At 37.9% G+C, this 25,034-nt stretch overlaps 1 protein-coding gene across 1 annotated transcript in view; it reads left to right on the forward strand.

Moving 5' to 3' along the window:
- Positions 1–13,706: 13,706 nt before the first annotated feature.
- LOC142150766 (dual specificity protein kinase CLK3-like) overlaps positions 13,707–25,034 on the forward strand; it is a 53,556-nt gene continuing 42,228 nt past the window's right edge. Inside the window, exon 1 of the mRNA XM_075205959.1 lies at positions 13,707–14,069. Coding sequence (XP_075062060.1) covers positions 13,707–14,069 — 363 coding nt within the window. The remainder of the gene's footprint in view (positions 14,070–25,034) is intronic.

Raw genomic sequence — 25,034 nt, forward strand, 5'->3', positions numbered from 1 at the left:
TATCTAAAGTTAGAATTGTATCTGAATTATTTGTCCGAGCCTTGAGAAAACTATAAAAAAAACTGTGTCTGAGCCTTGAGAAAACTATAAAAAAAAAGAGTGGGGAGTTCACTGAAATCTCTCTGTTGGACAAACTGACATTGTGCCCCGTAATTATTGGAGTTACTCGCTATTGCTATAACAAACCATCACTGATATTAATTATATTATTTGAGCAGAGATTTGGAAACTAAAAACATTTTAGGTGAGCTCCACTTGCCTCTATGAAACAGACAGGTAGAGGCTCCATTCTGGCTATTTCCGGGGACATGACCTTTATAGGGAAGAAAGGTAAAGGTAAAGGTAAAGCCTTCACCCAAAGCAGCCACAATGGAGTATTTTGTTCAGCACACATATTCTTAGGAATTCTATACTAAAGATTTTCATAAGGAATGAATTTTGATGGGTGTGTAATTTGCAAAAAAAAGATCCTAACAATTTAAAAAAATAACAAATTATCCACAAAGATGAACATACGTTTTATTACATCATATAGAAAACATTCCTTTATGAAGATGAGTAAATATTGGCCTCAAGAAAAAAATACCCACAGGATTCACAGTTGAGCTGATCTCAGCATGTACAGGCCAACAGTAGATTGTCAACCCTATGTAGCTACATAGGGTTGACATCACAAATGGTTCAGTGTGGTAAGTTATGGTTTACATGCTACTTTGTGAAAATAAGTAGATTTGACTGAGGCTTTAATAGATTGAGCAATTAATGATGGAGCAGTAACATTTACATTAGATCTTTAGTTGTAAGCATGGACATTGGGACATCGTGTGAGGTCATGTATAAATAATGTGATATGCCTAGCAGGTAGCTGATTAATTTAACTCTGACAATTAGTTAAAAAAAAAAGTATATATAAGCATTCACTGTTGGGCTAATCAAACCTCTTCTCAGAGACAGACAAATACACTCTTTCCAAAATGCTGTCTTTTTAATTGAAACAATTATTGCAACCCCAGAGATAAACCCAGCTTCTTCTAATCTGTATATGTAATATGTATACTTCTACTTAAAAAAAATATTTCTACTTCATGATTAAGCCTAGACTCAGGTTAATTAACATTTTTTTTCCAATGGTTTTTCTTCTAAAAATGTATTTGTTGAAAATGTATATGTAATATTCTTTCACATTTATACCTCGTCTGATAGAAATAATCAGTCCTAGGACAATGTTTATTTTTCCTGTTTCCAAATATAAGGAACAATTGCATAACATAACTTGCATATGTATGCACATATTGTGCATGTGTATATATATTATTTGTTTAGTGAAATATCCACTGATTTTTGCTTGCACACCATAGAGGTGCGAGCAAAAATGAGCGGATATTTTTACTATACTACCAGTAAAAGCGCACAGCCGCTATGTTCTTGAATCTCCCTCATTATTTGTTAAAGCAGTGTTGCTCTCACCTACCTGTTATTGCAGCTTTCACAACCTGGTACTGGATTCTTGTATGGATCCTGAAATGTTGGGACCAGTTTGGAAAATGTATAGGTACATGAAATATTGAAAACTGGGCAATAAGTGAACACAGTACATAACACAGATCATGCAGTATATAATACATACATTATAACAAAACATTACATTTATCACTCCACTGCCCAAGCCACATTAAACTATCCCCTAGCCAATTCAAACACCAGCAGCATCACTCCACCCCCCCCCCCACACACATCATGCCACCCCCCTAGACACATCATGCCCTCCGCACAGATACATCATAACCCCGCCAAACACATCATTACCCCCACCCCGGACACATCATTACCCTCCCAAACACATCATTAACCCCCGCAAACACATAATTAACCCCTCACACACATAATTAATCCCCCCTGGAACATCATTAACCCCCCAACACATGATTAACACATCATAGCTGCAAAAGAGGGAACAATTCTATAGTAAAGTATATGTATTTGAATACAATGTCATTATTGTCCCTGTTGGTGTAATGGTCAAGTGTCCGAATACTTTTGTCCATATAGTGTTCATGGCTTACATTATTAGGGGTGTATAAACTGCAGACTGCAGAGTTCTCCTTTCTGTTACTATACTCCTCTTAAAAACTCTAACCAGAAAACTTATCACTAAAAATAACGACACCAGAGAGCTGTTAAATTTGGGTAAAATTGAAGTAGCAATTTATTAATTTTCAATTGGAATTTAAGTCTGAATTTAAATCGGTGGTGGAGAAGGTGAATTGGTGAGGCGGCCCAACCTACGTTAAACTACCAAACAGTGTATGGCCATCCGGCACTAACCACTGGTACCAGGACAAATCCTTTACGATTGGCAGGTGCTAAATCTGGCGTCAGCTTGCCTACCCCCCTCTGGGATCACAATGCCCTGCCTGTACAAAGTAGGCCAAGGAGTCCTGTTTAAAGGACCAAGAGCCATGGTGCTTTGAAGAGGGTAGTGCTCCTTCATAGCTATAATCAAATAGAGGCACTTGCCTAGCTCCAAATCATTACCTCCTAGGGGTAAAATTGGCCTTGCATATTAAGGTATGAGGAGTTCTGAGACCCGGCAATAGACCTTGATTCACACCTCTGTATGGGTGCATTTTCAGCCATCGCACCATACAGTTGTGGGTGACTAACGGCCTGAGTTGCCTGCAGTGTCCCTGCAGGGGGAAAGTAGTAAGAACAGCAGGGAAGAAAGGAATGAATACCAATGAGGCAGTAACCCTATCATCTGCGTTTAGGGATGTTTAGCTTATGGCTGCACTTGTCATTATTGCTGTTTAAGTAGTGAAAGTTCAATCCAGTTTCTAGCAGAGGTAGCAAATTAGAAGAACAATAATCCTTCTTGATTTAATAAATAATAATATAAAAAATACACAACTAATTAAAAACCAGCCCTTACATATAAGCCACATCATTTACACTTCTATCATCATAAGATAACTGAGGAATGTATGAGGACTTGCCTGTAAGAGACAGGATTTGTTCAGTTTGGTATTGTCTCTGGCTTACGATTCCCTCCAGACAAGAGAAATGAGAGTCAGAGAAGGCATACAGAGTGCCCATTTCCAGATTATAGTAACCAATTTAAAGGAAAAATCAGGATGACATCAGACCTGAGTTGCTGATTTATTTGACAGTGTAACATAAAGATCTAGTATAAAGTAACAAAAAATGTATGCTGATAATATCCCAGTGGTCGATCTCTACAGAGATCCATATGCTAACATTGCTAAGTTTGCATTTTCATTTGTGGTGTTAAATTAAATTCTTAAAGTATTATTACACTTTTCCTTATTGAATGTTTGTCTAAGTGAACCCTGCACCCACTGGGGTCATGCTGACGATCTAAATAGCTTCCAGTAATTACCAGAAATTATCTCATGCAGTGGGAACACCAAGGGCTAAGGCCAGAGTAGGCTAAGGACACGTGTGCATACTGGATGTTCTCAGGGAAGATTCCCAGGGATATATGACAATGTATGGCAGACTGAAGGCCTGCCAACCCAGAACATGCACCCTGCATGGCAGATGAGTTTGTAAAGAATTATCCTTAGACTAAGATCTGACTGAATGAACTGCCCCAACCAAACGTTCCCAGAGGACTGCAACAATGGTCCAAATGCCAGAAGTTCCAATTATCCATGACAACATCCTTACAACACAGTCTCATTTACTCTATAGCAATTTCCTGAATCAGTGAAGATGTTTCAGGTATTAATAAACCCTGGGCACCTACAGCGAGACTGCCCACAGAGCAGGATTGTGTTTCCTGGGCCCAGCCAAGTCAGTCAGCTGAAGAAATCTTTCACAGGCACCAAGTTTAGGAGGGACTGTGGTGGAAATAGTAGATATCCTCATACGGCGAATCCCAAGGAATATGTGCAAACATTTACAAACAGTTCAGATGAGTCAAAATGAGGAGTGGCCCAAAATGTGGGCAATTTTGTTTTGAAGATAGATGTGTAGATCCCACATGTGAAAAATAGGTTCCTAGAAGCTCCACAGTTAGAAACATTTCCATGCAGATTATGCAGCAATTGTATAAATAAGGGGAATTCAATCACATCCCTCAAAAATGGGTTTTTGATACCTTTGAAACCTTTTGTAACAGATTTTGATATATTGGTCAAACCAAATGCAATGCGAAAATGAGGATTCCAGAGCATAACACTAGTATTAGAAATGATGATGCTGAGATGGTAGACCCACCAGTATGAAGCCAATTTAATGAGAAGAAGCTTAAATTACCTCAATTGCAATGGCAAATGTTGAAAGCAGTACAGTTACCAGCTTATCCGCCAATACCAAATTGAACACAACAAGCATTGTTTTTCCATAAAGAACTCCTTGTTTAAGAGAGGAAAAACGTTTTGGAGTAATATCATACTGTCAGGATTAGTAATATGAATCACCATGGAGAGCAATGTGAAATGGAACTCAGTGATTTATTTTCAACACTGGTCATACAGATAAAACTGAGATGCCATAAATGATAAAGCAAATAACTCAAGTCCACAGAAATAGTGAAAACAGGATCCCAGGATATCTAGGTAGATAAGGGACAGGAGTACTAGATACCTGGCCCAACAGTTAAACTGCAGGTACAGGTTAGACAGAGTAAGCAGGTTAGCCAGGAAAGCTTGGCGCTGAATACCAGGAGGTAGCGATAGTATGCAAGTACATGTAGCACGGAGGTCAAGGTAAGCTGGGAAGCTTGGAGCTGGATGCCAGGAGGTAGCGATAGTCTGCAAGCACATGTAGCACGGAGGTCCCGGTAAGCTGGGAAGCTTGGAGCGGGATGCCAGGAGGTAGCGATAGTCTGCAAGCACATGTAGCACGGAGGTCCAGGTAAGCTGGGAAGCTTGGAGTTGGAATCTAGGAGGTACCAACTATAATAATTTTCACCTGTTGTAGGAAGAGTGCATAAGACAATCATGTACTACTTACTGTATATCCTCCATTTTAAAATATGCTGATTTTCCCTATTTTAAAATAATGGCTTAAAATGGCAAGAGGTTGGCTTTTGTGAAGGAGACATTTTTTGCTCTGCTTGGTGGAAAAATCAAAGTTTTCAGTCATTTTTATAGTATAATTCACTGATAAGTTTGCAAGCGTCTTTGAACCTACATTGCATAAACAAGGTTTAATTTTGAGGTTGAGAGCTTAAAAAGGTACAGAATCATCACAACCTCAGAGGTGGTGCTAGTCACTGGTTATCCACAACGTGCAGTGGGTGACAGTGTTTACTTTACTCAGTCTAGTATTCTAATACATCAAACACAGAATACTATACACTTAAACCACTATATTTAGCCATAATTGCCAACTCTCCCGGAATGTCCGGGAGACTCCCGCATTTTGGGTGAGTCTCCCGGACTCCCGGGAGAGTATGGCAAAATCCCGCATCTGTAGAATTAGGGCCTCGAAAAAGACTCCGGTGTTGAGTCGAAACGCGTAAGTTTGTCGATACAAGCGGGTCCGGAACATCAGTAGGATCAACTTGTGTCTCTGTATGATATGCGAATACCCTTGTTTCATCTGGTACGAATTTATTCATTACCATTTACCCGATTGAAGATGTTATTACTTTTTACTCTGTTTTATCAGCGGGTCTCTGTATATTGATACTTTATATGTAATAAACCCGAAGTTTGGGATAATGCACCAGCATTTGTTTATTTTCTCTTCACTACATGTATCTCAGAATGGAGAGTGACTTTGATGCAGACATCTATGGATGATTCATATCAACACTTTACACTTATTGAAGTCCTGTAAGCATATACCCTTTGGGAGATTTGATGGTGCTTGAACACAGGAGTGTTTTTTGATACATTTTCCGTTTGTCATCACGAGGTGTTACTGATATCTCTATATGGGAACATTTGAACTTTTATGTACTATATGCTCTTGAAACATATTGCCCTATTTGTTTCCATTTCTCTATTTTTTCTATGAGCCTGGATTGCAGATCCTTTTTTGGGAAACAAAAGGGATAACAAGCATCATCCTGTTCATAGAACAACAATAATACCTCATCTAAGTGATTGGTATCATCATATGTGAAAAGGTGTGCGCTTATTGTTCATGTGTGTTTTTATTATCTACTTGTTATTCTTTTGTGGAGAGAGTGGACTCTCCATTACATGTGACAGGCTGCATACTTTAGTGGAGCGCTACTGTTGTCATTTTATTTATATATAATAGTTTTTTGCTGTGTCTCATTGCCCTTTCACATGTTTAATAGTGTACTTTGTGGAATGTTCACAAGTCAGCAAGATGACGGGTCAACAGATCCACCAGGTCATTCAGATATTTTTTTCTTTAAAATATAAATAACCATTTCCTTACAGGAAAATTGTTTACCAATAATTCAGCAATTCTCCCAGAATCTTTTGGTCCCATATTTAATTTTTCCCACACAGAAAATTATAGTTGCCTAGGTTTGTTTATCCAGATGCAAAGCAGACGGTGATAGACAGCAATATATGTAGAGCAATGAACATTTATGAATCTGGAATCCAGTTGAAGGTAACGTTTCTCTGCTCTGTGGGAAACAGTATCCTGAGTAGCAGTCACATGTGCAGTGTCACAGTGGGATGACGACTGGAGACAAAAGAAGTAAGGCTAAGTGCACAGGTCAAATAAAGTGTACTCAGCATCAACTGAAAACTAAAAATTAAATTAAATTAAATTAAATTATTCAATAATGTATAAACCAGCGATTTGTAAGTAGGTTTAGTGAGATCACTATGTAGATTGTAAAATACTTCTTGCAATTGTATTTTTTTCAACAGCATAATCCCAATGTTAGCATCTGAGGCAGTGTTTAAATCATAATTTGTATCTGTTTGGTCAATTGATTATTGTACAATGAGGGTCATCTGCTGCACTCGACCTGCTACATCAAACTTTATGTAATGCAACTTATTTCAATGTTTCTCCACAAGCTGGTGTGGTCAACAACGTTTGTAATTTTGTTGCCAAAAGAACAGCGCTTATTTTTTAAAGAGTTTTTACATTTGTGTCCACAAAGCTTGTAATAGAGGTTTATACATGAATGCAACCATTATATAGTGATTATGTTATAGTGTGTGTCTAGGAGTTTTGGTGCCAATTATGGAACATGTGTTATAATGGTTGGGGAATAAATGTATTTACTGTTTATGAGCAGTTAGTTATGGATTATATGGAAGGCAATCAGTCCACTGTAGTGCATATTTATTATGAATGGTGGAGGTTATTTACAGAGAGGAAAACGGTCCAGACTTAAAATATTATTTGGTGATGCAACTGTAATTCCAGGTCACACGTGTAATAGTCCTCTACAATGGTACATTGTAGTTCAGTGTATATATTAGTACCATATAGCACACCTATATGTCCAATGTAGGGGCTGCAGCTTCTGTTGAAGTCCCCTGCACATATTGATTCCTAAATCTGCTCTTAGTTCATCCTATCTACCTCCACCAGGGGAGGGCTTGCAAATTTTAGCCCGGGGGGCAAGACTAGACTCAGCAGCCTATTTGGAACATTTTAAAGGAACAAAATGCAGGTGGCCCAGTGACCCAGCCCAAAGTGGCCACTATGGGACCGGGCCAGGGGGGCAGATGCCCCCCATACCAGCCTGCCCCAGCCCTTCACCACAGGTAGTCCTTTTTCCCGGATTTCAGGTTTGTCTCGTTTTTTTCCATTTTTTTTGTTTTATTCCATAGGAGACATCAGTTTAGTCCCAGTTAATTTCTTGTTGGGAGTCTGATTCCTTCTGTCTACTCTTTTCTTGGGTGCAGCCAGTGGTATTTTGTCTGGGCACTGATAGTCGAGCCTTCATGCTCTAGTGATGTATGAAAGTCCTTATTATAGTTATAGACCATTTTGTGCATATATACAAATTTCTGACATGTTATAGTAATGTCAATGTTGTGTATGTGTCACGATTTGCCTGTTTGCAGCAGCATCTCCCCTGTGGATGCTGCTTTGCCTTCCCCTGATCCTGCCTACTAAGGGTTAAGCTCTCATTTGGATCTGGATCATGCTCACATGTCTCTGGCTTTTAAAAAACTGCCTCTCTCAGCCGTCTGGGCCAGTTCATCAATTATCTGTGCTGCTGCTGGTTCCTCAATGTAACTAATGGGTTCTGATTCTTACTTCCTGGTATTGACTCCTGCTTGTCCCTCTGTTTTGCTCCTAATCTTATGACCTAGACCCAGTTTTGACTTCGGTCCTGCTTTCCCGCTGGTATTGTTGTGGATCTTTTGATTTCTGACACCCCTTTAGTCTGATTCTCCTGTGAGTCTCTCTGTGCCTGCAGATCATCTCACTTGCCTGGTATGCCAGCTCACCAATTTCCTCGTTTAACCTGGTAGCCATTCTCTCTGTGTCTGCAGATCATCTCATCTGTATGATCTCCAGCTCACAACATCTCAGTTTTACCTTTATGTTCTGTGTTTAAATAAACCACCTCTTTTCTTTCACATTACTCTCGGTGGGGTTCTTGCTAGGAATCCTGACACTCCTATTATTCAGGTATCTGTAATCTGATCTTTACTTTGTCAAATTCATTGATTTTATGTTTTCAATGACATTGCTTTCCTTGAGCGTTACTTCCTCTTCCCAACTACCTATATAAAGATTTGCAAAGCTGGGAGCAAATACTGTCCCCATTGCTGTTCCACAGGTTTGTATAAAAAAATGATCCAAAAATTTTAAATAATTGTGAGTTAAAATGAATAAGATTACAAATAAAATCTCTATGGGACTCTGTCATAGTATCATCATCATCTAAATATTGTCTAGTGGCCTTTATACCTTTCTCATGTTCGATGCAGGTGTACAGTGACTGCACGTCAATAGTAACCCATATATAATCTACATTCCAAATAAAATCCTGAAAAATATGTAAAACACTAGTTGTATCCTTCACATATGATTTCAACTTTGTCACATATTTTTGTAAAAATATATCAACATATTTAGAAGCATTTGATGTAATCGAATCAACTCCAGCCACAATGGCCGACCAGGAGGGTTAATCAAGCTCTTATGAATCTTCGGTAGGAATTAGAAAATGGGTACTATAGGATAATTAATCATTAAAAATTGAAATTCGTCTTTCATTATAACCCCTTCATGTAAGGCAACAGTAAGTATCTCCCTTAATGAAAATGAAAAAATTATCAGTAGGGTCTTCACTGAGCATCCTATATGAATTAACATCACTCAGAAGCCATTCGGCTTCTGCAACATAATCTTCTCAATTCAAAATTACCAGTCCCACTTTTTTATCTGCTTGTTTTATTACCAGATTATAGTTAGTTTGTACATTTTTTTAAAGCTTTATATTCTTGTGGTCTCAGATTATTAGGGGTAAGGTTTTTAAATTCGGATTTACATAGATCCTCAGTAACAAGTGTTTGAAACATTTCTATAAAACTACTCCTTGATTTCAAGGGATAGTATTTGCATGGTAGTTAAAGACCAGATTTTTAAACGCTCTCATAGTTGTCCAAAATAGCCTGATCTTTCCTTAGAAAATGTATTTTTAATGTGAGTTTTCTAACAAATTTGTCTATGTCAAAATATAATTCAAACTTGTTAGGTTTACTAGTTGGAGCAAAAGAAAGTCCTTTGCTAAGGATGGATAGTTTGGGTTTAGCAAGTATATGATTAGATAAATTGAATATGCCACACTGTTGTAGATTTCTTTATCTATACATATCTCCTTCTTCAGGGTTTTATTGCTTCCTCGTTTTCCTCTTCTACGAACCTGCATTTTAGAGGTGATACTAACCTCATATTTTCCTTGAATGAATGTTTCATCCTTTCTCTTGTAATCAGGTTTGGGGACAAAAAATCCTCATTATCATATATATATATATATATATATATATATGACAAGTTAACCCGTGCATGATACTCATGCATTCTAGTCAAATCAAGCTACTTAAGGTGTTAAAAAGGTTCTTGTCATGCATTTGGGCCATAGCCCAGGCCTCCTCAGGGGAAGAGCGTTACTTCCCGACGTAAGCGCCCTTTTTTAACGTGGTTTTGTCCACATGTCACAACCTCATCATTCTTCTCCATCACCTCATCCTTCATTTTCATCGCCACATCTATCCAGATGTCTATCCAGACACAGGGATCTCTCTCAGCGGTCCTGAGTATTACACTCCTCTCACTCTGTCACCCCCGGCAACCACCAACCACTCCCCCACTGTCACCCCCGGCAACCACCAACCACTCCCAACTGTCACTTCTCCTTCAAGAAATATATATATATTTTTTTTTAAATCTTTATAAACACTTTTAACAATTAACAAATTAAATTAACAAATTAAAAACATCTTAGTATACCAAATTCCAGCCCTTTCTGAATTTTTTTTTCCACACACACTAAGAATTTAGTAGGTCAGTGTATAACTCCGCCCAGCAGGTGGCGCTGCAGCTTGGTTTTATTTTTTCCACACACACACAGACAGACTGACACACGCCACTAAGCATTTATATTATAGATAATATATATGATATATGATACATATATATATATATTACCATAAACAATAGATAGTACAGCGCATAACTCTGAAGAGACACAAATGTTCAAATAATGTCCGTATAGAAAAATAGTATAGTATAGTATAGTATCCAAACAATAGGAACCACACTGCCAGACAGCAGAAAATAAAATCAGCAAGATCCCAAAACACGATAACACAAGTCCTCAACGCGTTTCGTCTTATCAGAAAAATACTTCATCAGGAGGTAGTATGATATGTGACTCTCCCGGTCACAGGTTTAAGTAGTGTGTGCCGCGCCATCTTGCGCATGCGCACAAGTGGCGTCTTCCGGCGCTATGCGTCAGGACATCTGGACAACGTCAATCATGTGATCTAGATCTCAACAAACTTTACTAGATACACATTGTGGGACATAATACAGTGTACCTGTGTCGCTAGGCTACAATAAGGCTGTCAATTAGTACTAAAGACATTCGTGCAAAATTCAGTGTCCATTCTTAATAAAATGGACATAGCAAAGAGCAAATATACCAAGATAAATACAAAAAGATAGAGACAACAATAATAGCTCAAAATAATATATTATAAAAGTATAAAAATATAAAAAATATTGAAATATATAAATAAAAATATGGAAATATATAAAACCCAACAATTATATAGTAACCACAATATTGAATAAAAACGATTAAGATATAACTAACATTAATATCATAAACCAACATGATACTTAGTGTAACACATACAGCTGTATAGGACCCGGATGTATGGAATGACTCAATATAATATATGAATGCTATAGACTAGTCAGATATCTACAAAAAAGGCCCCTTTGCAGGAATTTGGCAGCCGCCTGAACATAGGATTTCTACTTGTCTATACGGACATTATTTGAACATTTGTGTCTCTTCAGAGTTACGCGTTGTACTATCTATTGTTTATGGTATTGTGTTCTGTTCGCTTGGTGTCATAGATATTAGCTGCATACTCTGTTTACACAGTACTGTTATATACCCAATATGTGGAAAACAGGTAACAGGGTGAATCAAAGATCTGAACATTGTCAAAAAAAATTTGAGGATAAGATTATCCCTTCTGAACCACAAAATGACGTAGACAATCTTTTTTGGGACCTACAAAAGGCCCTTATTAAAGAAACGAAAGTATGGTGGGATATCAATAGCCTAGAAAACTATATTAAAGTAGATCGTATACCCAGAGGCTTGAGAATCAACAAATCTCCCACTTTCGGTACCGATGATTCTTATTTCATTAAAGAATGGGACTCTTACACGATTGTTCTAGAAAGCTTATTAAACTTATTATAGATGAAAAAAAGAAATTTCTTCATAATATAGAGAATGAGATCATGGAAAAAGAGAAAGTTCTAGAAACTCATAAAGATAATGCATTTTTCTCTGAAAACTAAGTAGTACTTAGTAAAAAACTAGAACGAGTCGAAACAGATGTCATTAAGATGAAACAAAGAAAATTTCTGCGAGATAAGAATGATTATGAGAACAATCATATAAAAAGCTGGAATAGATCCTATAATGATATACCAAGAAATTATCAAAATCCAGATGGAACGAGATGGAATACCATTGCGTATAAAAAACCAAAGACGTTTCAAACTCCAAATTATGAGGTGAAAAAATATCCCAAATCTAGAGAGGTTGCCAATGCAAATAGGTTCTCTGTGTTAGAGGGTATAGACAGTGATAATGAAGGTTTTTTTATCCCCAGATTTAACCCCAAGAGAAAGGTGGAAACGGCCCCTCAGAGAAAATATAAGACTAGCGTCCCCTTTAAAACGCAGATACACCGAAGGAGAGGCAAGCGTGGAGGCCTCAAGACCCCAAAAGAGAAGGTATATGTAATGGATCATGAAAGTCTTAAACAAGAAGGCATTTTTAACCTTTCCATTCATGTATTAAACAAACCAGAAATATCGGTATTAAGCAAAGGATTGTCCTTTGCCCCTGTAAAAAATAAAAACAAATTTCAAATATACATAGATATTAATAAATTTGTCAGAAAATTAACCTTGAAAAGACACTTTGCTAAAAAAGAACTAGCAGTTTTAACGAATTATAACACTCATTCTAAATCAGGTCTCAAACCTCCTTCCAAGTACTTCCCGCTAGAGTCTAAAAGCAGACATATTAAAATCTTTCAAGAACTAATCACTGCCGATCTGTGTGATTCAGATGACAATTCTCATGTCATCCGAAATCTCAGCTTCCAAGAAAACAAAGCTTTGAAAGACCTCCAAAATAATACCGATATCATAATTAAACAGGCTGATAAAGGAGGCGGTATAGTCATACAAGATCGTGCTGACTATATCAAAGAAGCTATGAGACTATTGAGTGATAAAGTTTCTAATACCCGTCTAAGAAAAGATCCTACTAGTGATTATGTGAATTGTCTAAGAAAATTACTCACTAGAGCATTGCATGATGAAATAATTATCAAAGATGAATTTTAGTTTCTAATGACCAGTAATCCTATTATACCCATATTCTACCATATGCCTAAGATTCATAAGAGCCTGGTTGATCCACCTGGGAGACCCATCATAGCGGGAATAGATTCCCTGACTTCTAACATCTCTAAGTATGTGGATGTATTTTTAAATACATATGTTTTGAAATTAAAATCCTATGTAAAAGATACCACATATGTGCTACAAACTTTTGAAAATTTTAAGTGGAGTAGGGATTTTCTATGGGTTACGATTGATGTTCAATCGTTATACACCTCTATTGAACACAAAAAAGGCATTGAGACAGTTAAAAAATTCCTTGATTTGGATGATTCTTTATCCTATACACATAAGGTCTTTATCTGTAATTTGATTAAATTCATATTAACTCATAATTATTTAAAATTTCTTGATTTTTATCTCCAGTTGTGCGGAACCGCAATGGGCACATCTTTTGCGCCCAGTTTTGCAAACCTATTTATGGGCGTTTGGGAAGACCAATATATTTACAGTCCAAATACGTATTCGGATAATATTATTTTGTTAAAAGATACATTGACGACATTATAATAGTTTGGAAAGGAGATACTTAATCTCTTAATGATTTTATGCAGTATATTGGAGAAAATTATTACAATCTTCAATTCACAATGAAATGTGATCCAGTAAGCATGGAATATCTTGACCTCATCCTTATTGTACAGGATGAAAAAGTCATTACAAAGAATTTCATCAAATCTGTAGATACCAACAGTTACCTACATTTTTACAGCTCCCACGCTAAGAAATGTAAGACTAACATCCCTTATTCCCAATTTTATCGTATTAAGAGGAATTGCAGCGATCCCATCCACTGCAAAGAGCAACTTAATGTTTACTCTGAAAGATTCCAAAAGAGAGGTTATCCTCAGGAATTACTAAACAATGCCATTGCGAAAACAGAACATCTTAATAGACAAGAACTTTTATCTTATTTTAAGAAGAATACCAAGAATGAAGATGTCTCATTATCACCACGTATTGCAGTGGAGAAAGTAAAATTAAAGCAGCATTGTCTAAACATTGGAATGTGTTGAGAAAAGACCCTATTCTGCATGATATTCTTCCGAAGTCTCCAAAAATTATTTTCAAGAAGAACCTTAACCTGAAAGATATATTGGCCCCAAGTCTTTTGAAATGTACCACTTCTACAAAGAATCCTTCCACTTTCCTGGATATAAAAGGGAGCATTAGATGTAATCAGTGCAATATTTGTAAATATACAGCCCCCATGAATAAAGTGTTTTTTAATGATAACAATACTAAGAATTTTAACGTTAAACAATTAATGAACTGCCTGTCTACATCGGTCATATACCTTTTAGAATGTCCTTGCGCCTACAAATACAAAAGCAAGACTAAAAGACCGCTAAAAATCCGAATTCAAGAGCATGTGAGAAATATAAAGAATCAAGTGACCAGCCACTCAGTCTCACAACTCTTTAAAGAAGCTCATCATTCGGATCCCCAATATTTTATGTTTATGGCATTAGAACATGTTGAGTTGGGTGATAGAGGTGGAGATCTGCAAAAATTTCTCTCTCAAAGAGAGATGTTTTGGATTTATACATTGGGCACACTTGTGCCCAATGGGTTTAACGATAACTATGAAATAACCCCTTTTTTGTAGATATCTGACTAGTCTATAGCATTCGTATATTATATTGAGTCATTCCATACATCCGGGTCCTATACAGCTGTATGTGTTACACTAAGTATCATGTTGGTTTATGATATTAATGTTAGTTATATCTTAATCGTTTTTATTCAATATTGTGGTTACTATATAATTGTTGGGTTTTATATATTTCCATATTTTTATTTATATATTTCAATATTTTTTATATTTTTATACTTTTATAATATATTATTTTTAGCTATTATTGTTGTCTCTATCTTTTTGTATTTATCTTGGTATATTTGCTCTTTGCTATGTCCTTTTTATTAAGAATGGACACTGAATTTTGCACGAATTTTGGCACACACTACTTAAACCTGTGACCGGGAGAGTCACATATCATAAAACTCCTGATGAAGTCTTTTTCTGATAAGACGAAACGCGTTGAAGACTTGTGTTATCGTGTTTTGGGATCTTGCTGATTTTATTTTCTGCTGTCTGGCGGTGTGGTTCCTATTGTTTGGACTTAGCTGTTTTGTCTCACAGAGTGTTCCTATCGTGATGGTCGCAACAAACATACCCAGATAAGCCTGTTATAATATTACTTATGTAAGTGTAAATCTGTATTGTATGGGTAATAAATGTGTTGCTATACAGTATTACACTGTGTGAGTTTTTTCCCTTTTACAATCTGGTTACCACTGAGTAATCTCAGTGATAACACTAAAGATTTCAGCCATATATGAAGTGCCAGTACCAGACCTCATAAGAGCTGCTTGAAGCATCCACTCAACATTTATCTGAGTGGTGAAAAGGTCCATTTTGCTCTGCGATTACATCATCTAAACCTATAGATAAGCTTTAAAAAAAAAATGATCTGGTACGCACATTATATACCTGAGAGGTGTTGGTGTTCCAGAGTGCTATTGATTATCTTTCCAACTGATTCACCCTTATACTCTGTGTGTTATATGATCATCTTTTATTTTATCTATATCCACTTGGTTGATTAATATTCTGGCTCGTGGTACACCTTTCTGTATTAACCTTTATATACAGTATTATACTATGTGGTGCCCCCTCCCATTTGTTTTGTTATATATATATATATATATATATATATATATATACAGTGCTCTTTTTGTCGTAGAACTCAAAGAACTGAGTTCCGACACCTATTTTCAATGGATTTTCCAAGTTTTAAAAGTAACTTTTGAACATTTGATGTTTGGTCCACATGGACTTGAATCACCCTGTCGAGCGTAGCAGGTCGGCAGCAAAATCATTAAAACGGTGCATGCGGGCTGCTTGTGTGTCGAGACCGATGCATGTGTACTTCGTCCACGCTGGTTGTGATGCCACAGCTCGGCTTGTGATTGGTCGCGTTGTCGCGTGCTGACAGCCTACTGCGGGCGGCGACCATTATGTTTCGTTACACAACTGACGTGTGTGGGTGTTATTGACTACGTGATGTGAGTTTCGGCTCCTTTTGTCTTACAAAGAAAGCACTGTGTGTATATATACATATATATATATATATATATATATATATATATATATATATACAAGTTCACACGTGCATGATACTCATGCATTCTAGTCAAATCAATTTACTTAAGGTGTTAAAAAGGTTCTTGTCATGCATTTGGGCCATAGCCCAGGCCTCAACCACCAACCACTCCCCACTGTCACCCCCGGCAACCACCAACCACTCCCAACTGTCACTTTTCCTTCAAGAAATATATATATATTTTTTTTAAATCTTTATAAACACTTTTAACAATTAACAAATTAAATTAACAAATTAAAAACATCTTAGTATACCAAATTTCAGCCCTTTCTGAATTTTTTTTTACACACACACTAAGAATTTAGTAGGTCAGTGTATAACTCCGCCCAGCAGGTGGCGCTGCAGCTCGGTTTTATTTTTTCCACACACAGACAGAATAACACACGCCACTAGACATTTATATTATAGATATATACATAATATATTTAAAATCATGCATTTGGCATATCATGCATTTGCAAATATGTGTAACAGAATTCTTTCAGTAAAGTGCTAGCCACACCCCCACATTAGGTTGGCCACACCCACTTGACACATGTCACTCCCACTTAGATGGGGGGGCGCCGGTGCCCTGTCTCGCCCAGGGCACTAAATATCTAGTTACGGCACTGTATTCAACACTAATTAAATTGTTTCAAGATGACTTCCTGGAAATATTCCATGATCCTCAAATGAAAAGACCTCAGATTACATTCCAGGTCGACTCTATCAGTGCTGATGCGGACTGTTTGAAGCCCCTTTAGTCACAGATAAAGTAACTTCTCAGATTTAGATGATTGAGCTTTCTGAGGACGACAGACTTAAGTCTTTACTCAAGGAAGAAACCACTGAGTTCTGGAGATCTGTACCACTGCAGAAATACCCCAATGTCAAACGTGCTGCGCTCAGATTGCTATCAATGTTTGGGTCAACTTAACTTTGTGAGTCGTTTTTTTCAACACAGAAACATGTGTAATCAATTCATTGATCTGTTCTAACTGACACACGTGAGGGAACCGCTTTGGGTGGCTTCAACCGAATAGAAGACAAATTTAAAAAACATTGTTGAAAGCAACATTTTGATTTTTTGGTTTAAGCAAGACATTGAAAACTATGTTATATTTTCAATGTATGTGTGTACGGTATGTATGTGTGTGTTTATATGTGCATATCTATATGCACACACATGTAAAAGGTAAAGTTGGTACTTTGCGGAATCGATCGGCTCTTAGTCTCTGGCTGGTTGGCCACCCCTGCCCTTGTGTGTATTTGTGAATTTTGACTGTAAGCTCCAATGAGGCAGACACTGATATGAATGATAAATGTTCTCTGTACAATGTTGCATAATATAAAAGTGCTATTTAAATAAACCATAATAAATACAAAAAACAAATCAATGTAATGTCCATAGAAAAACAGCTTCACCTCAATTTGGTGATAGTGTAATATAATGCAGGTTTTTTTTTCAAACTAATGTAACTTTAATTAATTTTAGGGTGAAATTTGATTTATGTTAAAGTAGCCAGCTAACTGCTAGTAATGTCACAGGAGCTCCTATGTCACAATGCCACTGCTTACCTCACAAGGATCTGTCCAGTCTATATGTAGCTGCTGCATCACTAACTATTCAGACTACTGCAGCGACTATACGTAGTAAAGCTTTGTCTCAGGTCTAGAAAATTTGACTTGGATCTACAAACTTTGTTTTGGATCTACATAATTTGTCTCAGATCTACTTGAATAAGGTAAGTAGAATACATAGTATAGATTACAATGCCTTGTAAACTACAGTATGACTAATTACAGTGAATCACTTGTGGAGCTACATAGCTAATAATAGACAAAAATTATCCTGGATCTCTCTGCATTTCAGTTGGCATGACTGCCAAACAACCGCAGCTCTTTCCATTTTACAGACAAAAGAATTTTGCCATGAGAATGATCATCTGCATAACTTCATTTTGGTGTTTGCAAATACCATATCAATAAGGAACTAATCACAAAAAAAACAATTGTTGGAGTCTGTTGAGGAGGTTTCTTCTTCCAGTTAGTCCATTTTAATATCAATACAATAGTTTCCGTCTTATAGCTCGCCGGAATCCTAGCTATTGTTTTGTCCAAGAGGTAGGGTCTGGGCTCTCAAGTGTTGCGAAAAAAACACTCTGCATGTTATAAAAAGTTCAAGTAAATATCTAAATTAAGGATATGAGGAAGAAATTTAAGGAACAAAGCTGTTTCTTTGTGGCAGTGAGAATTATGTGGCGTCTGAACCAGACAGGACACTTTGGTTCAACTTAAATTGAGATTGTATTTGGAAGAAGCAATGTAGAGAGCAATCTGAAAAAGATGTTATGAGTAGTGATGAGTTCTCTGGTGTATCTGTGTCCCATACTATTTGTGTTGATTTGATAGCTTTATCTTGCACTTTTATGCTTCTGTGGATGTAAGAATATGGGGTCTTAATTCTAAAGGGATCCAGAAAAGATCTGTTATGGGGAAAGTAAGACTCCAGCTGTGCTCTTTGCCTATACTTTCCTGCCCAAAGGCAATAACTGTCCCCAGAGTTGGCCTATGATGCATGCTAAATTATATTTATTACATTGGAATTGAAAAGTCCCCAAGGTTGTTTGGCAAGTAAAAAAGAATTCTAGCCGTAAGGGGAGGTTTGTTTCTTGTAAATGAAAGAAGACATTATTAAATGGACAATAGAAAGGAATCTTACAGGTAAATGGAATGTATTTCTAAACAAATGCAGGATTTTTTTTGTTTCTGCTGTGTGACTCAACCATGGCACTTCGTATTTAACCCAAACTTTTAAACAATTTTTCATCAAATAATAAAGTAAAATTTAAGTTGCATATGAGTTGCAGTGAGTTGTGTCTCTAGCTTTGGGTTGCTCTGAGACATTATTCACAGGACTTCTGTATTCTTTGTGTTCAGATTGTAATATCATGCTCTCCTATAAGGCTGGTAACGAGGTCTCAAGGTTGGAAGCAATCAAAAGTACATTATTTACAAAGAGATGTAGTGTGTATTTAAACACTGGACCTGACTCTTCTTCCGATGCTCTAATAGTCTTTGCTAAGGTTTCATCACTAGAACTATTATCAGAGGAGATAGTTGGCATCCCTGTGGAGGTACAATTGGATATATGAAATCTAGTGGAGAGAAATCTGTTGCTGAGCAGGCTCAGTAGATAGCTATCTGGGTTAAGATCCTGGATTGATTATTGGCGCAAGGACAAAAATAAGATAAAAAAAACAGTTAAACTCATTTAAGGTCTGGCAGATATATAGTACACCTGTAAGATACAAAGTCCTGTGTGATATCTCTAAGTTGGGAATATAACTGGGGATTTTTCCTTTGTGCCAGATGTATAACAGGAGGAGGCGCTGGTCCCCTGAGGGACGCCGGACATGCAAAACAAGAAAACGTTCTCCAAGTTGGGGACATGATAGACACCACAGGCTGCTCCAGTATTGGAAATCACCATGCAGGTCTCGATCCAGGAGGTAAGCAAGTGATATAAATATAAGCCATTATGTGTGGGTTATGTTACACATGGTATTTTGAAAATAGGGGTGATTGAACCCTATAATTAATGCTTAGATTTATTATTTATATAGCACTATGGGGAGACGTATGTGGGGTTAGACGTGTGTGATTTCTGCACTAAGTGGGATTTTCTCACAAAGTGGACGAAAATGCACAGTTAGACAACACAGCAACTAATCCTCATCTTTCTCTTCTCTTTTCATCTTCAGGTATGTTCATCCATGCTGCTACTACTACTACTCTGATCATTATTCTGTGAATTTCATCCCTGCAATCTGTGTTTAAGTATGTTCATCCATGCTGCTACTACTACTACTCTGATCATTATTCTGTGAATTTCATCCCTGCAATCTGTGTTTAAGTATGTTCATCCATGCTGCTACTACTACTACTCTGATCATTATTCTGTGAATTTCATCCCTGCAATCTGTGTTTAAGTATGTTCATCCATGCTGCTACTACTACTACTCTGATCATTATTCTGTGAATTTCATCCCTGCAATCTGTGTTTAAGTATGTTCATCCATGCTGCTACTACTACTACTCTGATCATTATTCTGTGAATTTCATCCCTGCAATCTGTGTTTAAGTATGTTCATCCATGCTGCTACTACTACTACTCTGATCATTATTCTGTGAATTTCATCCCTGCAATCTGTGTTTAAGTATGTTATAGGAAACTGTTATCTGTTTAAACTTAGGTTGGCACAGTCTTTTATTGCTGCCTAATTTATGATAGGTATCTGGCCTCTATCCTTTCCCACAAATGTTTTCTTTTCCTTTGATTAGCTGACCAATTAGCACATCTGTAGTGTATTCCTAAATTAGACTGACTACATCTTAGCTTCATTCTATGGGGAGACGTATGTGATTTCTGCACTAAGTGGGATTTTCTCACAAAGTGGACGAAAATGCACAGTTAGACAACACAGTTGGACAAACATTGGACTACATTTGACTTGCTTTTACTCCCAGCAATAAGCAACATCTGCCACAGCCTATTTCTGCACTACTTGTCTATTTATATGGAATACTGCTAAGAGGTAATTCTTAAAATACCCTTGCTTTTTGCTTTTACCCCTTTTATCACAATGTTTCACAAATTGCTTTTCTTAGTCTCATTTCATGGCATGATCTTTAGGACTGTGTCATCTTTCACCCCTCCACCAACACACAAATTTGTTCATATTGCACCTGCATTACTCCACTCACCTCTATTTAACACCCATGAACTGTTGTCCTATTTATTATCTCTAACAAGTACAGCCTCCACCTGTCGCCAGAAAATAAAAGGCCACACATCTTACAATCCCCTTGCCTATCTTTCGCTCACTCTGCTTCTATTAGCTGGTGATATATCACCTAATCCAGGTCCCCCACACTCCTCACACACACATACATCAGAACACTACCGTTCTATAGCAAACCTCAAACACATCACCTGTCTACCCTCTCTTCCCAAGTCCTTTAAATGTGCCCTTTGGAATGCACGATCTGTTTGTAACAAACTTACCTCCGTACATGATCTCTTCCTCTCAAAAAACCTCAACCTTCTGGCAATAACAGAAACATGGCTCATGCAATCAGACACTGCCTCACCTGCAGCACTTTCACATGGTGGCCTCCATCTCACCCACACCTCCAGACCTGAAGGCAGACAAGGAGGTGGGGTTGGACTACTTCTCTCCCCACAGTGCACATACACAGTTCTACCAAATGTCCCATCACTCACGTTCACATCTTTTGAAGTACATGCTATTCGCATTTTTAATCCATTCTCCCTACGTGTTGCGGTGATCTATCGTCCCCCTGGAGCACACCAACAATTTATTGAGGATTTCTCTGCATGGCTCCCTCACTTCTTATCTTCAGACATCCCCACCATCATCATGGGTGACTTCAACATCCCCATTGATAACCCACCTTCCAAAGCTGCTTCCAAACTACTCTCTCTAACATCCTCACTTGACCTCTCCCAGTGGATTGAATCATCTACTCATAAGGATGGCCACTGCCTTGATCTTGTTTTCTCTAGACTATGCTCAGTTTCTAATTTTATTAATACACCCTTCCCCCTCTCGGATCATCACCTTATCAGCTACACTCTCACCCCCACTGCTCTAACCTCTCTACTGTCTAACTCTACCAAGCCTCCTCATACTCGTAGAAATCTTAATTCTATTAATCTTCAACAATTTTCCACCTCTCTCCAACACCTTCTCTCCCCTATCTCTACATTCTCATCCCCTGAGATGGCAGTACCTCATTTTCACCTAACCTTAGCAACGGCCCTTGATCAAGTGGCTCCAGCGACACTTCATACTACACGTCGACTTCGATGTCAACCGTGGCACACCAAAGCAACACGAAATCTTCAAAAACTGTCCCGTAAAGCTGAACGTCACTGGCGTAAATCTCGAAGCTCTAATGACTTCTTCACATATACTTCTGTCTACCACTCCTATCGAAATGCTCTGGACACTGCAAAACAAACATACTTTCAATCTCTTATCTATGCTCAGGCTTCTAACCCCAAACGCCTTTTCAATACATTTAATCATCTTCTCAATCCTCCCACCCCGAACCCTCCATCTACTATCAGTGCTCAGGATCTTGCTTCCTACTTCAAGGACAAGATTGACAAGATCAGACTAGAAATGGTATCCTCCTCCTCAACAAGCCATCAGCTCATTTCCTTCCCACTACCCTCTGACACCCTTTCTTCATTTGACCCCACAAATGAAGAGGAAATTTCTACGCTCTTCTTATCTTCCTACTCTACCTCCTGTCCTCTTGATCCTATTCCCTCGCAAATTGGTAGATCCCTGTCTTCTGTGCTCATTTCACCTCTAACTCAAATCTGTAATCTCTCACTCTCTACTGGCATCTTTCCATCACTATACAAGCATGCAGTGATTACTCCTATTCTAAAAAAACAAAACTCCGACCCAAACTCTCTCTCAAATTACCGTCCCATCTCTCAGCTCCCTTGCCCCTCCAAGCTTCTAGAGAGACTTGCCTACACTCGCCTCACACGCTTTCTTTCCGCAAACAACCTGTTGGATCCTCTTCAGTCTGGCTTTCGTTCTCAACACTCCACAGAGACTGCGCTGACCAAGGTTGTTAATGATCTGATCACTGCTAAGACTGAACGCCATTACTCTCTCCTAATTCTCCTTGATCTCTCGGCTGCATTTGACACCGTTGACCACTCTCTTCTCATACAAACGCTGCAATCCCTAGGTCTTCAAGACACAGTTCTATCCTGGTTCTCATCTTACCTCTCTAATCGCTCTTTCACTGTTAATTTCTCTGGAGCCACATCTGCTCCGCTTCCCCTATCAGTTGGAGTACCACAAGGCTCGGTGCTAGGTCCTCTGCTGTTCTCTATCTATACCGCTTCTCTTGGAAATCTAATAAGTTCCTTTGGCTTTCAGTATCATCTCTATGCGGATGATACCCAAATCTATCTATCCTCTCCTGATATCTCGACATCTGTGTTGTCCCGTGTAACTGACTGTCTTTCTGCCATTTCATCTTGGATGTCCTCTCGTCAACTCAAACTTAATCTTTCTAAAACAGAGTTAATAATATTCCCACCCGCCAACAAGAGCATACCTGACATTTCTATCTCTGTTGATAACATGACCATAAATCCCACCCCACAAGCTCGCTGCCTAGGTGTAATCCTTGATTCACGCCTATCCTTTGTTCCCCACATTGACTCTATATCTAAATCATGTTACATACATCTAAAGAACATTTCCAGAATCCGCACATATCTCACACAAGACACTGCTAAAACCTTAATTCATGCACTAATCATCTCCCGCATTGACTATTGCAATTCCCTCCTTACTGGTCTTCCCAAAAACAGACTCAAACCCCTAAAATCTATTTTGCATGCTTCGGCAAGACTGATTTTCCTTGCAAATAGCTATTCCTCTGTTGAATCACTCTGTATGTCTCTACACTGGCTGCCTGTCTTCTACCGAATCCAATATAAAATACTTTTACTAACCTACAAGGCCATCAACAAAGCTGCACCAACATACATCTCCTCTCTTGTCTCAAAATATCTCCCAACTCGGCAACTCCGTTCTGCAAAAGATCTGCGTCTCTCATCCACCCTCATTACATCCTCCCATTCCCGGTTACAGGACTTTTTTCGGGCTGCACCCACTCTATGGAACTCTCTCCCTCGCACAATAAGACTCTCCTCTGTTCTACAAACTTTCAAGCGTTCTCTGAAAACCTACCTATTCAGACAAGCTTATAATATTCCTCAACCACCATCTTAACCTCACTACCTTTAGCCTGTTACACAATTTCACACAAGACAACTACCCCCGGACCAACATTGTTGTGTGACAGGATCATTTAGCTTATGAGTCACCCTACCTTTGCAGTCTGGCTGGGCCAAGATGCAAAATGTATACTTAACCTCATGTGTCAATCTCCCATTGTCCCATAGATTGTAAGCTTGCGAGCAGGGCCTTCTCACCTCTTTGTCTGTTTTACCCAGTTTGTTTATTAGTTTATTACGTTTGTCCCCAATTGTAAAGCGCTACGGAATATGTTGGCGCTATATAAATAAATGATGATGATGATGATGATGATAGCACTGCCATATTACGCAGCACTATACAGAGAATAATTGTCGTTCACATTAGTCCCTTCCCCATTATTTCTTATCGTCTAAATTCCCTAACACACAAGCACACACTAGGGTCCATTTTAGTCTACGCTCAATTAACTTACCAGTATGTTTTTATGTGAGTTTTTCTATTTCTGTTGTCCCAATTTTTATTTTGAAACAAAACTTGTTTGCTTAATATTACTGTATATCACTTTCTTATTTTGAATATCTTAAGCATGTGGCTATTCTGCCACATTAAATTCCGTTTAATAACTTTCTGTCTCTGTGTTCTTAATAAATTCATGTGCTAATTAAGCTTGGACTTATATAGCACTACATAACTGAAATAAAGGGTATTATTTTGTTAGTGATCATCCTGACATATGTTATATGTTAGGAGAATATAACTTTTGGTATTGGCAGTTTTTCATAAATAGCGAGTGTGTGATATAAAAAAGGTTTTTTTTAATCATTTTTAGACAGACCAGGTGGGTTTGCTGTGATTAGCCTTTTGTTACACACATTTTACACAGACTCGGATGAATGATGTTTGACATTCATCGTAGTGCCTATAAGATTGTTTGTTTGTTTTTCATGTG

The sequence above is a fragment of the Mixophyes fleayi genome, chromosome 4 (assembly GCF_038048845.1).
Source record: "Mixophyes fleayi isolate aMixFle1 chromosome 4, aMixFle1.hap1, whole genome shotgun sequence".
Lineage (NCBI taxonomy): Eukaryota > Metazoa > Chordata > Amphibia > Anura > Limnodynastidae > Mixophyes > Mixophyes fleayi.